General features: G+C 38.7%; 1 protein-coding gene across 2 annotated transcripts; it reads left to right on the top strand.

Annotated features, from left to right (window-relative positions):
* Positions 1-1,195: 1,195 nt before the first annotated feature.
* Positions 1,196-16,924, top strand: CLUL1 (clusterin like 1). Of its 2 annotated transcripts, none has more exons than XM_061360554.1 (9): positions 1,196-1,396; positions 2,618-2,727; positions 4,213-4,361; positions 6,893-7,060; positions 8,909-9,353; positions 10,584-10,721; positions 12,579-12,793; positions 13,871-14,041; positions 16,131-16,924. In XM_061360554.1, exons 1-8 carry the CDS (start codon positions 1,323-1,325, stop codon positions 14,036-14,038), a joined length of 1,467 nt encoding a protein of 488 aa, XP_061216538.1. In that variant the 5' UTR covers positions 1,196-1,322; the 3' UTR covers positions 14,039-14,041; positions 16,131-16,924. The 2 variants fall into 2 exon arrangements, with proteins under 2 accessions (XP_061216538.1, XP_061216539.1); XM_061360555.1 differs by lacking the exon at positions 1,196-1,396 and adding an exon at positions 1,414-1,721.
* Positions 16,925-17,849: the final 925 nt, after the last annotated feature.

Genomic DNA, 17,849 nt, shown 5'->3' with positions numbered 1-17,849 from the left:
CAGAAGATGGGCAATTCTGAACGTAAGTATTGGGATCTGTGCCCTAGGCAGCCTCCAGCCTCTCCACCCTGGGGTAGGGGTACTGCTCTCCCTCCCTGCAGGGCTGAGGCTACCTGCTTTCTTGCAAATCCCTGTGAACTATGTTGAAACTGCCCTTTATGGTCTGGATCAAGTAAAGCTTTGTCTATATTGAGTAAGGTTCAGAAAGGCCAGCAGTAACTTTTGCTAGTAAATGACTATTAGCAAACATAAATGCCAAAAGAGAGGAGGCAAAGCCTTGCAGTGAAAGATTAAAGTCTTTGTTAGGATTCATTACACATGTAGGCCAATAATACGCACTTCACAAGTGTCTGTAATAGATTTGTCTTCCTTTGTTCAAATGTATTTTCCATTTACTCTCTATCTCTAGCCAAACATGAGGCCCAGAGAGAGAGAATGCCCCTTTTACTTCAGCCCAAGCCCCAGGGGTGTTTAACAAAGAGTCTGGCTAGGGCATTGTGAAGTTTGCAAGGGTGCCTGCTTGATATTGCCACAAAAGAGAACTTGAAAGGTTTTGCATAGGCAGGAGTCTTGGCCAAGGAGTTAGCAGCATTTCAGTGAGCCAGCAATTCATATATATTAAAATAAAATACATATTCCACTCCCATCCATCATTTTCAGAAAATAAGAGTGGAACTATCTTAATTTTTAATGCAAATCGAGGACTTGCAGTTCTCATTAGAGCTAACAGGTTTTCCACTCTTCCTGATAACGTATTTAAAAATAAACCCTTCAAATCTCTTGCCTAAGCAGCATTAATCATGCTAGATCTTAACCACCAATCATCAGTTGGCTTTTATGAGCTATGAGGTAAACAAAAAAGAATGGGTTGTTTTAAAACTGCTGTTACAGACCACAAGCTACAGACATCTGCTTTCCCCCATCTCCTCTTTGAATTCAAGGGAGTATTATTCTGAACATCACAAGGTGGGATATGATTTGCTAACAATACTTGTCTCTATTTTATATCAAGCATCTGTTAGTGTTTAAATATCACATTTCCAAGCATCTAAAACTTCACGCAGGTCAAATCCCAGACATATTTTGCACACGTGGATTAACTGAAGAAAATCATTAAAAGGGCAAACTCCCAAAACATCAGCAAGTATAATGATGTACAAAATACCAAAATTCGCTTATCTCATTTCAGACTCTAGTCATATGCCAGCTTGCATCTGGGTTCCTGATTTTTTTTCCCCTGTATCTTCAGAAGATACATGAAGAAGGCCATTATGTAATACCGTGCTTTTTATAGCAAACTAAAACTACACTGAAGAGACTCTATGTTGGAAGCTATTTTTAGCCAAACTAATTGCAACAATTTCACTAAGAACATAAGCTGCAGATGTCTCCTAAGGTAAAAAGCAAGGCAATGGAAGAGCTGGTCAGAGGAACGGCTACCGACTGCAGAAAAATAGCAGAACCAAATTACGCTAAATGATGCAATTCTGCCCAACACTCCCTCTAGTGGTTTTGCCCACAGACATGAGCATGGAGTCCCATACACTCAAAAGTCCTCCAGCCTAATGACAAAACGTCCGGTTAATAGGATTAAGTACCTTCTCATCAGATAAGTAGAACATGGCAAAATCCCTGACACGCCCAGCAATTAGATCAGACACAGCCCGACCCCTTCCTGATGCGGGGAGCAATTTTGCAGAGGAGGTGCTTCAGTATTAATGGTAAATGTATTAGGGTTTTTTTTAACTTTTCTTTGGTGATGGGTTTGTATTTCTTTGTAAAGTTAAATGGTCTTTTGCTATAAATGTAAAGATACAATATGCAAGTAATTTACTATGGAAGTAAATCCAGGCTATAAATAAATCCAGGCTCTTAATTTGCATTTGCACTTGCAGCTGGTAACTCCATTTCCATGAAGGTTATACTGGCTAACAAAGTTACTTAAATACTGTGTTCACTTAATCAGATGAGAACTATGAAATAGAGCTGCATGGTTTCTAAAAAATAAACCTTTCTCCTCTAATTGTTCTTGGGTGGCAAATAAAGCAAAGGGCAATTCTTTCCTTTATTTTGCAGGAATTTCTTCCAGTTGCTGATGTGTATGTTTACAAAACTGATCTAATTGCCATTTCTTTGCACACCTATTATTGCATCTGCTATATTAAGTATTATCCTGAAGTATAAGAAAAAGAATTGCATGTATGGAGACAAGGAAGGGAAAAACAATCTAGAAATTTGCCTTTTCAAATTTGGCAGTAATATTTAACATAGATGCATTCATAATATGCAGTAAGGACAAAGTGTGAGAGCAGTACACAAGGAAGAAAAGGGACAGATGAGATGCATAAGCTTTTCATTTTATATATATGTCCTGGTTCTGTTACACCATTGTGCAAACTCAGTGGAATTCATCTAGTTAGTCTGAATAGATAACTAAAAATGAGGTCAAGCTTCTTACTCATGTATTTTCACTAACAGTAGCATTTAGCTGCATGTTAGAGATCTCAAACCATAGTTAAAGTAAAAATTAATGGTATCTTGTATAATACTCAGTAAACATTTTACGTAGGCATTTTAACATCATGAAGATGCTTACATTTAACTGCTTCTTTAACAGAAAGAACATGAAGTCCTCTTGGTTACTTATAATATATGTGCTATGGCTGAATGGTCATCAGTGTGCACCGACAAAGCAGGAGGAAACGAATCTTCGAGAAAACCTGAAGCGTATGTATGCTTTTCTTACCAGGGTGTGCTGGAAGCCCCTGAGCCTAGGTCTCCAGTCTCCTGGTACATTTTGACCTCTGTCAAGAGGATCTGCTTTTATGTACAGAGCTTAGAAACCATCATAGAGCTGACTACATGCATCCACACACACACAGTGGGGAGATAAGAACAACTGGGATGAGAAAGTAAAGGGATTAACAAATAAGCATCCCCTTGCAAAAAAGTATTAAAGCACTTTTATAGGTTATTTGGTCTCTCATAGATCATTAGGATATCAACTCAAAATTCAACAGACCTTGAATTATTTTGTTTGTTTAAATAATATTTGAAAATGCTTATTGTACAGTTAAATAAATCACTGGAAAAGATGGTTATTACAAATAATTGAAGCAAAATTATTTAATTTAGAAAAAAAAACAGCTATTCTGCATATAGTCACCTTTAAGCATGGTTTTATTTTGTGGATAAGAATTCCAAGAGAATCAGCGATGAAATATTCCTTTGTTTCAGTCCATGTTAATAATATTTCCATAACAAACAAAAAGCTGGGGGAGGGGAAGAAAGTCGTAAAGGAAGAAATGACTGGCATGCTTTTGGTAGTCTCAGGGTGTTGGGATTTTTACTTGTTTTGTATAGCCCTGGTGATATTCAGGGTATTTCTGGAAAGGGAACAGATACAGATGAAAGACAGGTAACCACACAGAACTTCAAGGTGCTGTCTGTGGGCCAATCTGGGCTTTCACCAAAAATCTACAGCCATTACTTCACAAGAAGTCTAGAGACTGTATTCTTATGAAAGCAGCTTGAAGGCACCTGTAGTCTACATTTTCTAACTGTAAAGGAAAATTATCACTGATTTTAGATAAAGTATAGAATCATAGACTCATAAAACGGTTAAGGTCAGAAAGCACCTTAAGATCATCTAGCTCCAGCCCCCCTGCTATAGTCAGGGACACCTCACACTAGACCATGTCCAGCCTGGCGTTGAACACTGCCAGGGATGGTGAATTCACCACTTTCTTGGGCAACCTGTTCCAGCGCCTCACCACCCTCACAATGAAGAACTTCTTCCTTATATATATATTATGTTATTAGAAAACTGATGACTAATTATTGGAGACATCAAAACCCAGGATGAGGTACTAAGCAACCTGATCTAGTTGACCCTGCTTTGAGCAGGGGGGTGGACTCAGTCTCCAGGGGTGCCTTGCAGCCGCAGTTGTTCTGGGATTCAGTGATCAGCAGTGGGACAGCTGGATATACAGCTTGAGTTACACACAGCTGATCAGTGGCAGAGGCTCTGGGTCAGATTCTTATGTGATGGCAACTGTCTTGGCTCTGTGTTATTCAGCATTCACTATCTAAAGATTTGGCTCTGCAACTGTAGGGAGACACAGAGCTGTTTCATTCTCCATCATCAGCGCATGGGAATTTGTGATAGTGTTAATATCTGATTAATTCACTGTATATTCTGGCTTTTTTTAGTACTATCTGAAGTTGGAGAGAAGTATGTAGATGAAGAGGTAAAGAAAGCTTTGATTGGTATTAAGCAGATGAAAATTATGATGGAAAGAAATGAAGATAAGCACATAGATCTGATGAAAACCTTGAAGAAGAGCAGTGAAGAAAAAAAGGTAACTGAAGCGCATCTGGAATTTTTTTGCTTGTATTTCTGTTAAGTTCTGGCTATTTTTAATCAAAGATGAGCCAGGTTGTATATGGGTTTAGTCTGCCTCCTGGAAGTAGTAGGGCATGCCATTGTGCTTAGGCCAATACGCAAGCCAGCAGGGATCCTTTGGTGTCTTCCCTTTTTCTGGGAAGAATGTAAACCACAGTGTATGTACACTCTAAGCAGCATACATCTCTTTATGTGGTCACAGATTAATAGGAAATCTGTTTCTGCCCCTTTTTCTCACTAGCTGAAGAAAACTGTAATGGCATCTCCACAGAGGGTCTCACTGCCTGTCTCCTGGAAACAGGAGCTGGGCCAACAGACATTCTTTAATGGCTTATCAGGAACCTACATGTTCACATTTCAGACGTTAAAACATTAGTTTATATTTGCCAATTTCTTAAGAAAGAGCTTGCCTGCTGCCAGGACCCTGGCAGACTGATGCTTCAACCCTAAGGGAAGCTTTCAGACTGCACTGGAATAAAGCACTGAACCAAGAGCACTGATTGCCTCACTGGTGCCTCTTCCAGATTGTGTGGTTCTTTTGAAAGCTAGAGGTGAAGAGTTTCTGTCTTTCCTCAGAAATACAGCTTTCTAACAAAGTGGCATACTGTTAATTCTTCCCTGCAGCAGAACGTCTAAGCTATTTTTAAAATGAAACAGAAAGAGTGAGCACTAGAAAAAATACAGCTGATTTACCACTAGTTAGCGAGTTACCTTCTCCCAACCCATCCTCATTGCAAAGTAAAATGCATTATCTGACACAGCCTTCCTTGAGATTTGAGTGCTGTTATTTTATTCAGCAACTGGGAGGTAACCAGCAGCAGCCTAGTCAAGCTGATGGTGACCACCACGGAGAGTTACAGAAGTCCTGCAGTAAAATGAGACATTAAATGCTGTTATGTGGACTCAAACATTACTTTGGAGAGAGAACCTGAGTTTTGTAACATCCAGGTGCCAGAATTGTTGCAACAGCAATGTGTTGCTTAACAGCAAAGTATTGCATTCAGTGCTTATTTCTAGAAATCCCCTGCTTCACTGAATTCACACGAAGGCAACTGCAAGCAACCGTACAAAGGTATTTTGTACAGAAGCTACAGAAGCTCTGCTCTGCATGTCAGGCCATAAGATACTTCCCAGCTTGCTTTGCAAACTTCAGACCTGACCTTCAGAAAAGTACCAAAGCCACAAGTGTTAATGTGCCCTAGAGAAAGTACAGGGTATCAGGGGAATTTCCAGTGCCCTAGTGCAATGCCTAGGCTCAGAGCCTTATGCTCAGATGATCCTGAGAAACAGAGATTACTGTATGTTTAAGAAAATACAAAGATCCCGAATCTTGCTTTCAGTGAAGCTGAAGGAAAATTCCTTCTTGGCCCAACATGTGGTAGTTAGTTTAAGCTATTTGTATTAGAAAGCCAAAAGTGCCTGATACAGCTTTCTAACATCTTTAGGAACAACAGTCTACTCCCATGATCTACGCTGTTGACAGCTCTTACTGGATGATTTCACTTACACAGAACTTACAACTACAGCAAGAGTTCAAAAAACACTGAATAAATGTATTAGAAAGATCAGAAAATAATTAAACATAGACTATGAAGCCCAAAGTTACTTTCTCCTCCAAGCATAATCTGAAAGAAAATTTCTTTCCTGTGAGCCTCTTCCCTATTGAAATGCTGCCAAAAAGGAGCAAGACTGACAAGTTAAAAGGTTTCTGTCACACTTAGGAACAACTTGGAACATTGTTTGGAACATTTTTAAACCAGTAAAATGTGTTGTACTTGCAGAAAGAAATTCATGATGTGCAATCTACTTCAATGGGAAGAACTTCTCTGTCTTTCTATTGCTGAGTCATCTAAGCCATGATGTTTCTGAGTTGTTCCGCTTTGTGCTCTACATGACCCAGTAAATAGAAGCAGTGCTGCAAAATGCATCTTGTTTCCCTTCAGTATAAAGAAGCGCCTCATGCTTCCACAAGACCAGGAAGAAATGCCCCCACTACAGTCTTTTGATTAGTATAATCCCAGAGGAAATGCTGTGCTTTTACGTATTTCTGATCATAAGAATTTATGTATGACAAGGACCTAGCCTCATGAAATGCCAGTCCCTTAATGAATAGAGCAGGAACAGATGAATACTGCAGATATGATAAGGAGGAAAAATTACATGAATTGAGCACATGACCCTGTGAGAGGGTCAATACTTCTTGAACAGAAAGATGTGTAAAAAAGTTTTTTTTCTTAACGTCAAAGATCCAGGTAGAGTGTAGAGATCCATTTGGTTTTGTAGGCTGTGCCCTCTGACATGAAAAAACCCTGTAAGGAAAAGGGTTCAATTTCCAGTTCCCTCCATATGTGACTCAGATGAGAAGACAATCTACCCTTAACAGTTAACGATTAGCAAAACTAGGAACCATAATGAGTGATCAGCACTAGGATAAGTATTTAGAATATTAATTTGCAAATTGCCCTCAACTGAATCTTTTTTTCTTAGCAAGCCTTGCGACTCATGGATGAAGTAAAGGAAAGATTAGAAGAAGAAGAAAGACAATGTCAAGTAACCTTGAAAAATCTATGGCATGAATGTGATTCTTGTTTAGAAAGTACCTGCATGAGATATTATACAACTTGCAAACATGGTTTGTCAACATTTAGAAGAAAGGTAGGAAAAAAATTTGTATCTGGGAAATGCTCCTGAATTCACCTGACAGTTTCAGAGAATACCAGCATCTGCCAGTTATTATGTGGTTACTAGTATTAATTTGATTTGGAGGGTCTGGAAATGTTACATGTTATATGGCAGAGATTATGTGCGACTATATTCATTGAACAATGAACCAAAATGAATTTGATTGCACCCTGGTGTGACTCCATGGACACTGATTATTCCCGTGATTCCAAGAGAGTCACACCATATATACAATGTTGTCTCTCACAGTAAGACTTGCATTAAGATGCTCAGTAACTGTGAAAAATGCCACATAGATTCTTTATGGTCCATCTGAAAATCATCAGAGTTAAAAGTGTAGCTATAGTTATCAAAATTCCATGGGGAATAAAAATCACCTGCTTATACAATATCATTCTTTCCTCTATTTTATTTTAAATCTGCCCTTTGAGGAACAAAACAGCTTTAAAAGGTTTAACTTTTTTTTTAATGAAGCAAACTGTCAACGAAGGAGATGCCCATAATTCAACCAGAAAGAAGATACGCTTTCCTGGCTGGTGCATTATTATTTCAATATTTAAGAAAATCGTAATCACACTTTTTATTTGGGCATATGCTTGAAGTGCAGCTTAAAAACCAAAACTGTGCAATTACTGCTACTGAAATTTTAGCCCAGGCACTGAAAAATACAGTAACTTGAAACCTCAACATGGTGTGTTTCAGGAGTGACAAGGGTTAGAGCAAAAGCGTTTAACACTTGTGAGTATTCTTAAAATTATTCAGGTGAAACTGTTGAAGATATTAAATTTAAGACAATTGATAATAGTTTTAGCTTTTTAGATACGTCTCATGGATACCTCAGATGTATCTCTTGGTCTTTCAAGGGTCTGTGGATGTCAGGTTGAAATCACTGCAGTAAAAGTTATGCACTGCAATGTCACTATCGTTGACCTTCTTGGTAACTTCCTCAGTGAGCTGTATGGTTTGTTTGAAGCATTCAAAGTAAGAAATGTGCTGTGACCTAAATTGTTTTGAAAAAAGAGGACAAACCTGGTAGCTGATGACACACAGGCAGCAGGGGCAATACTGGCTTACTTAGGCTGCTCCTGAAGTGCCGCTTCACAATTCACCTTCCCTCTGAGCCGCACTAGTGGTCAGATCAAGCAGCTGATCCAATTAAAACAGAATAAAAAATAAGCATATGTATATCTATATGTGTGTTTGGCAGGGTGCTTCTTAACACTTCACCAGTTTTCTAATGCCAGGAAGCGTGGCTCCGCAAAACACCACCTGCTCAAAAGTAGTACATTGAAGCACAGAGCAAGGGAACCAATGGCTGAGACCAAGGAACTGGTCTATAAAGCAGAGTCGACACTCTGCCTCTTCCATCATCAAACCATGGACTTGGAGCCACTGTTTTGTTGCTTTTGTTGGGTCTCAGATTGCACAGGGACATGAGGGTGTTTACAGATCACAGCAAGAACAATCACCTTCTGTTCCCTACACTGTGTATAAGTACCATGGAAATGTTTCAAAGATAAAGTCCAAATTGTTGGAAGAAACCCAAGTGCTGATACCAACTTTGAGCCTCCACAGATTAAAATACAACTGGGCAATGTTTTTAGTCCAGATCTGGTTTGGAGCTAATGTTTTAGACTGAATGCACTTTCATGCTTTAGAGTCTAGTGTCGTAAATTACTCTGGAGACTATACTGTATTTGCAGTTATTAAGAGGGCATTGTTTCTATGGGTATTTGAAGGAGAAAAATTAGAGCCACTTCTCTGAGAGATGAAAAACTGATAACTTGTCAGACAGCTCATCCATCTCCTTCTTATACACAGGTTGAAGATTTCTTGAGGAAAATACCTCCACTCATTTTTCCTTTTCATGAGGATCAAGGAAAAGACATCCAATTTAATGAAAAGCCTGAGAAAGAGGATACCCAGCTGGTAAAAATGGAAGATTTGTTTAGCCAACTGTTATCAGACATGGGCTCCATATTTGACAGAAGTCTAATTTTTTTCAAGCGGATGCAAAAAGAATTTGATCAATCTTTTCAGACATATTTCATGTCTGAGCTGGACTTGAATGATTCCCCCAGCCCGCCAGCTTTACCTGAGGTCACCACCAGAAACGACAGCTTACAGAAAGGCTGGGATATACCTGTCTTCTTACAGGTAGTTTTTGATTTCAGTAAGACGGTGTTTGAAGGTGTCAGTGAGGTGATTACTGAAGTATTTGATGAATACAGAGATAATAGAAGAGATGTGCCAGAACAAGAACAAGGTAAGTGTTAGAAAATTAAAATCAACTGTCAGTGACAACAAACACCTCGGGATTGCTAAACTCAGTTAATGATTCAGTTTGCTGTATGTTAGTGAGATACTATATGGAAGCTCTGGAGGCTTTCTTGGTTAAACAGGCATGGGTCAAGGATAACTTTACCAGTTAAATGAAAAGGTACAAATCACCTAGGGATCAGAGAAATGTCACACAGGGACTTACAGGTCCTACACAGCCCAATCTTCATGGAAACTCTCAAACTATTTCTAGGAGTCCCTCGGGAGCACTTGAATTCATGACGGCTGCAGGTTTTCATAAGGCTGACTGACAGGTATGACTCCAGCACCTGTCAGGATATTATTTGTATTATGTCATTGACATGTCCCCAGTTATAAAAAAAATCAGCATAGGCATATCCCTGCCCTTGCCAAATGGCATTAAGCACAGCCAGATTGCTACAAGCCATGTTCCAGGCTACTGCAACAACGCAGTGTACCAATCAAATACAGACCAGCTATCGGGTTTTCCAGTGACCAGAAAAATTCTGGGCATAACATTGGTTTCAGGTGATAACTCTTAATGGAGTAAAAAACCCATGGTCAACTTTTAGAATACAAATAAGCCTTATTCTTTTTATCTTACTAGTGCAGATAAAACCCAAGCATCATTTAAATACATGCAGGTCCCTGTCTATAAGAAGATCACACTAAGCATATGACATAACTGAGTGGCAGGTGACATAACCATTATATGGTGATCAGGAAATAAAAAGTTAAATGATTCAGTGTTTTTATATTTTTTCTTGTATCATGACCCATGTTACCTCCTAAATAAGCTGTGATACTGTGCTCTCATTTATCTGTACGTGATTACGAAACATCTTGACTTCCAAGGGCCAAAAAGATCCTATCAGCACCTGCATGATGTAGAAATATTATTATATAATATTAGCAATTGTTTGGCTGTTACTGTGGAATATACTACTAAGACTTTATGAGGGAATATACAATAGTGGCATGAATGCCTTGGAAGAAAGCATGATTTGTATCTTGCCCTGACTTCTACCTTTTAATGTTTTATTGCTTTTTGGGTGAGGGATAGAGGGAAGGATTTATGCCAGATATTCTGGATAAAGAGCAAAAAAACATATTCTAGTACACAGAGCAGGTGACAAACATGTATTTATCAAGACCCTAAGCTTAACAGCAGTCTAAAAATACTAACTTTTTCTAGATCCTGACAGAAGTGGCATATTCTCAAAAATTGTGCCAGGGCGCCAGAGACCTCTGTGCAGGGAGCTTCGGGAGAACTCCTCTGGATGCCCACAGTTTCATGAGAGATGCCAGAAATGTCAAGACAATCTTTTGCATGGTAAATAGCTATTTTCTGATTATGTTTTTTTCTGGAATGCACTAATCACTGGTTTGTAGATTTTGAGGCTGTCATTCTCTACTGTGCTGTTTCCACATTTTTGGAATGAAATATCCAGTAACTGAGTTGTCACTGTAACTGTGGATACAAGCACTATTCCTCATTCCAGATGAGTTCAATTCCCTTTCCCCGCTGTCTCCACAGAGTGTCAGTATAACTCAGTTATTAACATACCACTGGAGGTCCAAAGACGTTCTACATTCTCTAACAAAACACCTATTTTGTTTGTGCTGCCGTCCTGCAGACAAGCAAGATGTTAGGCATTAATTGATCCTGCCTGGGATCAGCAGAAGTGCAAGCAGTAAGTAAGAAGCCCAGACTCTTGGCACTTGCTTCTCCTGCAGCCAGCCAGGCATAATGTCAGGTAGCACTGAGCTCCTCAAGAGGAAAGCAAACACTGAAAAGCCTGTAATTATTCTTTGTTGAATTATGTCAGGAATCAGGCCTGACATGAAGGACAGAAAGGGGTCTGCTTGTCAATATGTAAGGAGATGGCAAAACTCTTGACATTCACCCTCCATGGGCATATGGAAAAACAATCAGACTGCATCAGCTAGAATTGGTCTCAGGACTCCCACAGAAGTTTAAACCATCTGTATTTCCAGAATTATTTAGGTCTTAAAAGCCACAGAACACGCTTAAACCCAAACGGCTTCAGAATATCTACAGTATGGCAAATATTAATGATCCAAGGACACATTTTGAAATGGGTATCGGACCACTTCCTTCTCACTAAAAATATCTTTTTGTCTTAAACTGAGTATTACAGATAGCAGTTTGTATCCGTGGGTACTGTACTATCAGCCTGAAGGTGTCCCTTGATAGTTCTATTTGACAGAGAATAAACTGAATATTTCCATAGCAATTTGTGTATAGGTTTCATGTAACATTCTTGTTCTAAATACATATTTCAGTAAAGAAAAAAAACAGCCATCTTCAGTTCTAAATTCATGGCAGTTGATACTAGTCACAAACTAATGTCTAACTGTTAGACAAATACTGGGCCTTAACACGCGTCAGGAAAACTAATACAGACTGTGGACTTCCTTCTTATAACCTATATAATAGAATCATAGAATAGTTCGGGTTGGAAGGGATCTTTGAAGTTAGTTAGGTAGCCCAATCCCCCTGCAATAAGCACAGACATCTTCAGTGAGACCACATTGCTCAGAGCCCTGACCAACGTAGCCTTGAATGGTATGAGGAACGGGGCATTTATCACCTCTCTGGGCTAACTGGTTGGCTTCGTGGGCTGCGAGTGCACACTGCCAGGTCATGCCCATATTTTCATCCACCAGTGTCCCCAGGTCCTTCTCCACAAGGCTGCTCTCTGTCCCTTCATCTCCCAGCCTGTACTGATACCAGGGGTTTGCCCAACCCAGGGGCTTGTCTTTGCACTTGGCCTTTTTGAAGGCCTTGTAACTCTTTTAAATATGAGCAATTAAAAGCAAAATATAATGTATAAGGAGATTATGAAGTTGCTATATGTAAAATCTACAAGTTTTTATTTAACGTAACAGAAAATATATTGCCATGAAATATAGAATAAACTAAAAGTACTTGGTAAGTTATTGTACTACGACAAATGTGATAATTAATCCATTTAGTCATCATAAGCCTAAACTAAATCTACCGGAAGAGATCAGAAAAAATTACTCTTTTTTCTTTAGCATTATTTAAACACCAAGCCAAAAAATGCCCCGTGCTAGACTTTTTATAGTATTCTACATTTCAGATAGAAAAGTACAAGATTTACTAGTTTCATATAAGCTTCATGCTGGCTGTCTTTTCTAACAGATTGCCCAAACATTCCAGAACTGCATATAAAGTTTGATGAAGCTTTTAAGCTGGTTAATCTCTCAGGGGAGCAGTACGAGCAGATTCTCCAGGTGGTTCAGCATCATACAGAAGACACTTCCTACTTGCTGAACAAAATGAAAGAAAGATTTGGGTGGGTGTCTGAGTTATCCAATATGACCATCGGACCAGAAAACGTTTTCAATATAGTTAAGGTAAGGGCTGTCTTCCAAAGGGAGTTATTGCACTGTGCTACCTTTGACCTAAGGTTTGCTCATACGCTGCTCTTGGGGACTGTGGATGTCTGTACATGTGTAATGTTTGGTTTCAACAACACAAAGTTCCTACTCATCTTGAATCTGAAACTCCAGAGATCAGAACTGTTTTCCTCTAAATCCTTTTAGTCTTGATAGATGGCTGACAGGCTAACTTGAATCACTGTCTGATAAGAGTAAATTGACACTAGCAGCTTTGACTGGCCTCAGATTACCTTCACAGATAAATTCCCTGTATCAGTCAGTAACACTTCTTTATTGTATCACTGAACACCTACCTAGATGTCTATGTCTGCACTTATATATCCAAGAGCTCAAAGAAGGCAAATGTTATGCACATTATTGCAGTGGAAGGTGCATATCTTTAACAGCGTTAGTTAATATTCCAATAAATAACTTTATCTCACACACTATAATATAGTCAAAGTAAATTAAATCCGGTTTCTTGGCCAAGAGACAAATCCTACCCTCCCTTCCAACTCAGAAATCCAAGGTATCTTACTACAAGAACTTTATACAAAATGATTGTGCAATCCATCAAAAAAGCTCAAAATCAGGAACAAGGGGGCAGCCAATATGTAAGCACACTGTCCCAGCTGAGTCTATCTGCTCCAGAAAAATAAAGCTACTAAGTCTGGTTTAAAAAACACACAGAAATTCGTAACTGCAAACACACAAACTCTTGTCTTGACAGTAGCGGGACGACTCACATACACAAGTTTTCATTAGGAGAGCAGAAGTTCTTTATAGGTGTAGTTCATGCTATAAACATTAACATGCAGTTCTTTAATATGGTCTCACAGTGCCGTGTCAGCTCTTTCCACCACCTACAGTAAGCTTTGGCATAAATGGAGACACCCACTGTCTTTACAGAAGAAAGTAAGGAAAGTAGACAAGCTTAAAATATTCCTTTAATTAATTTTCCCTCATTAAAGACAGTAGGCACAGAGGGTATAAACAAAACTAAAAGCACACAGTAGTTTGTAGTGTCTAAAGTACTGATTTGTTCTCTTCTAGGTGGTACCTGGGGATCCCTCTAGTAAAAATGAAACTGTGGTAGACGTGAATATCCTAACTTCACCTACTTTCACCATTAAAGTTCCTCCCAACTTAGACCCAAAAAGTGCTGAATTCATTGAATACATAGCTGGCAAAGCACTGCAACAATATAAGCAGAATTTTTAAGTGGTAAGTTCATTCTTCCTCTTTTCATAGAAAATGCAATTCTTTACATTTGAATACCCTTTAGTTGGAACAGGATTCAGTCACATAATATAGAAGACCGTCTCCTCCACTGATTGAGATAAACACAAGTGCAGGAAAAAAACCCAAATGCTCAATGTTCTAGCCTGTAAAACACAGACATGACAATATTAAAAGACTTGACTTATTTAGCTGTGAAAACTTCAATCTTGAAGTAACATCTGGGATCAGGCAATGTGATCATAAATATTCCGTCAGACTAGAACTGCCTCACAACCACAGTTGAGAGCCTTGGCATGTCTCTGTGTTTATGTTTCTGTGTTCATCCATCACAATGAACTGGAATTACCACTATTATGGTTTTTATTTTTGGTGGTGTTTAAGAACATGTTTAAGAGCATGTTCCACATTATTTTGATGATAAAGCAGTGCAAAATTAGACTCGGCATGAGAACTTACTATAACATTTTTCCTATTAGCAGCACTCTGCTTAGATTAGTGGTGTTAATAGAGTCTGTAGTTTGACTCTCAGGCACAGAGACAGATCCTTCTCATGGCCTAACCATTTTTGTAGAAACGGCTCACAGAGGCCTTTCTCCATGCTTGACAGATTTCTGGATGGAGATGGAAGAACCAGACAGAGAGGCAGGAGAAAACAGTGCTTCGTATTCTCTAATCTCACAGAGAATCTCCAGGAAATACAGGGTGGTTACAAGTGGCATCACACTGCTGCAATGCTAGCCAGCCATCCAGGGAAACCAAGGGGGCTCTAGGATGTGCAGGTCTGGTGGCCTCAGACTCTCACAGTCGGCTCTCCCAGGGGCCAGAGCCACAAGACATACGAGACCTACAAGAAAATCACTGCAGTGTCCCCCTAATCTTCTGAGTAGCACTAGCTTCTGACATAACTCCTCTTTAGGTCACGGGTGTCTGATATCCTCATCTCAACAAATAAAGCATGACCTGAATGCACACAGAAGTCTCAGGAAGGCCCTATAAAGGATTCAACACTAACAAAGTAGATGAAGAAAATTTCAGCATTTTCATAGAATCATGTAAAGGTTTGGGTTGGAAGGGACCCTAAAGCTCATCCAGTTCCAATCCCCCTGTCACAGGCAGGGTCACCTTCTACTAGAGCAGGTTGCTCAAAGCCCCATCCAGCCTGGCCTTGAACACTGCCAGGGATGGGGCAGCCCCAGCTTCTCTGTGCCTCACCACCCTCCTAGTGAAGAACTGCTTCTTAATATCCAGTCTAACTCTACCCTCTTTCAGTTTAAAGCCATTCCCCTTGCACAGTCACTACATGCTCTTGTAAGAAGTTTCTCCAAATCTCTTGTAGGCCCCCTTTTTTAATATTATTTTATATTTACTCTGGTTATTTATTTTTAAACAGATGAAAGAAATCATTTCCACCAGAAAGGCTGAGGTAGGTTGCACAATTCAAACAGAATATAATAAGCCTCACTATGAACTCTGCTTAGGTAAATATTGGTGAAACGGTGTTATATTGTATTTAAAACACTATCATTTTTTAATGTTTATAAATACATATAGAACAAAATAATCAACACAGTTTCCCTAGTTTTTCTTCAAAATCCTCTGTAATTTATACGCAGTTATTGACAATATATACTCTTTTAGATAATACAAGACTAACCTTCAAGGCCAAATGATACAATATTAAGTTCCTTAGTCTGATTATGATTTTTGGCCTAAATCTTAGTCTGATTTTTCAGTGCAAAGTATCTTGTGTAGCCATTCCATACCTGAGAAAAGTAAGTGACATTGATTTCCAAATCACAATACCATTTTACATTCAGTTTGCACAACAGATTTAGGGTATGTGAAAGTGTGATAAAAGTAAAGTTAAAAGTCTACAAGGAAAGGGAAAGATCTTTAAGAAGAGAAAAAGAGAAAAAAAACAACCCTGTTACTGTCTGTTGTTTTGGGTTTTTTTATATCATGTTTCATAGCAGGGCACTGATACATTCCACACATACTTATTTTTCTATTTTGTTTTCTGTCCAAATACAAAATATTGAATATTTTTCTTCTTTTTCTTTTTTTATTCTAGGAAAAGATGTTTGAAATCTTTCTTTCTGTAATCCAGTATATATTCCTGAGGTGGAGTACCCCTAAGATCAACGTACAGCTGTTAAATGACTGTGGTTAAAATAGTTGTATATCAATAAAATTTTGCTAAGTAAATACTGTGACATATGAGCTAGCAACTGAAAACTGTAGAAACCTTTTAACTAAAAATGAAATCAATTTTAATGTTCATTTATTTTAAAAAAGATTTTATTTATGTTGCAAATTGGGCAATTTTTGATAACCAGATATGGCTCTGGTTATGCAAATATTTAAGAAAATAATCAGCTATAAACATACAAGTAATTACTATTTGCATAATTAACTCCAAGCACATTCTTAAGTCTTTTCAAGATTGGTCCCTACAGATGTTACACATTCAGCTAAGTCTGAATCAGCCACATTTCCATATGCATGTACCATATTATTTTCCAATGAAAATGTTCCATTTCTTTTTCCAGTTGCTTTTGATGTTTATCACGTACATTAAATGACTTTTCTGAATATGCAGTAATGAGTGCCTTTGGAATTTCTTATTTGTAGTTCACCTCTGGAATCAAGTTCTAAATTAATTAGCAGGGAAGCCATTATCAGAAAATATGTTTGTTCTTTCCTAAATTATACATATTAACTTTCAATAGCATTTGCAAATCACAATAAAGGTTGAAAACTGATACACCTCTCAGAAGCAGAATGGCAGGTAATTCCATTTCATTTGCTGTGCCTGGCATTTCAAAGTATTTTTTGCACACAGTTATATCCATAATTTCCAACCGTATCTCTGCTAAATAAATTGTATTAATTTCAAAGTGTACAAACCATCTATATTAGCTGTGAGTATAGAAAAATAACTGTACCTTAATTATATCACACCTTGTCCTTTACTTCTATACATTCAAATGAGGATACACATTTATACAAGAAAGAGGCCATTTCATTGTTTTAATTAGTGGGAAAGATGTTTTCCTGCCTGCTTGTAAGGGAATGTAGCTTTTCCTAACCCACAGTCCTCTGTTCCATTCAACCTCCACTATATATGCCTGTATTACAGGTTCCTAACGATAGAATAGCAGTCATAACTCCTGCAATCACACCAGATGTCAGATAGGCTTTATCTGAGAGATGAGTGACTCTTAAAAATGCTTGACTTCTAAGATATAGTAACAAATAAATATTCCGAGAAGAGTCAGTTTGTTTTCACTAACAGAGAGAGTATACCTAGAAACTTTTCAGATGACACCAGAGGGGAAACAGTTTCAGTCAGTGTTGAAGACACAAGTCAAGGCTCAAAATGACACTGAGAAATGGGAGAGAAGCTGAAATAGACAAGATGAAACTCAATAAAAGCAAGTGCTGACTAGTACCCTTAGTGAGAACGCCAGTGTGTAAATAAAATATGAAGCAGTCTGCAGCTGACAAAGCATGGCATAAAAGGATCTCATCTTTAAAAGTGCAGGTCACGGTAACACTGCTGCAACAGAGGAGAGCCTGTGTGTGAAGGTGAGCCATGGCACCGCAGAAGCACCACACCAAAGATGAGTGAGGCTTGCACTGGACTGCATTCGGGGCTTCTGCATTTCAGTATATCCTGGCTGCAGGGGTCCATCACAAGACGTGTGTGGTGTGCTAGGCCCAGCCAAAGTCATTGCCCTTTTTCAGCCCTGGAACAGGATGATTGAGGTTGCAGAGATAAGAAGGAAGA

This window comes from Neopsephotus bourkii, unplaced genomic scaffold (genome assembly GCF_033783945.1).
Source record: "Neopsephotus bourkii isolate Nb327-2 ecotype Australia unplaced genomic scaffold, CSIRO-AGI_Nbou_v1 NB_1027, whole genome shotgun sequence".
NCBI lineage: Eukaryota > Metazoa > Chordata > Aves > Psittaciformes > Psittacidae > Neopsephotus > Neopsephotus bourkii.
This window is presented reverse-complemented; position numbering and strand designations above follow the sequence as displayed.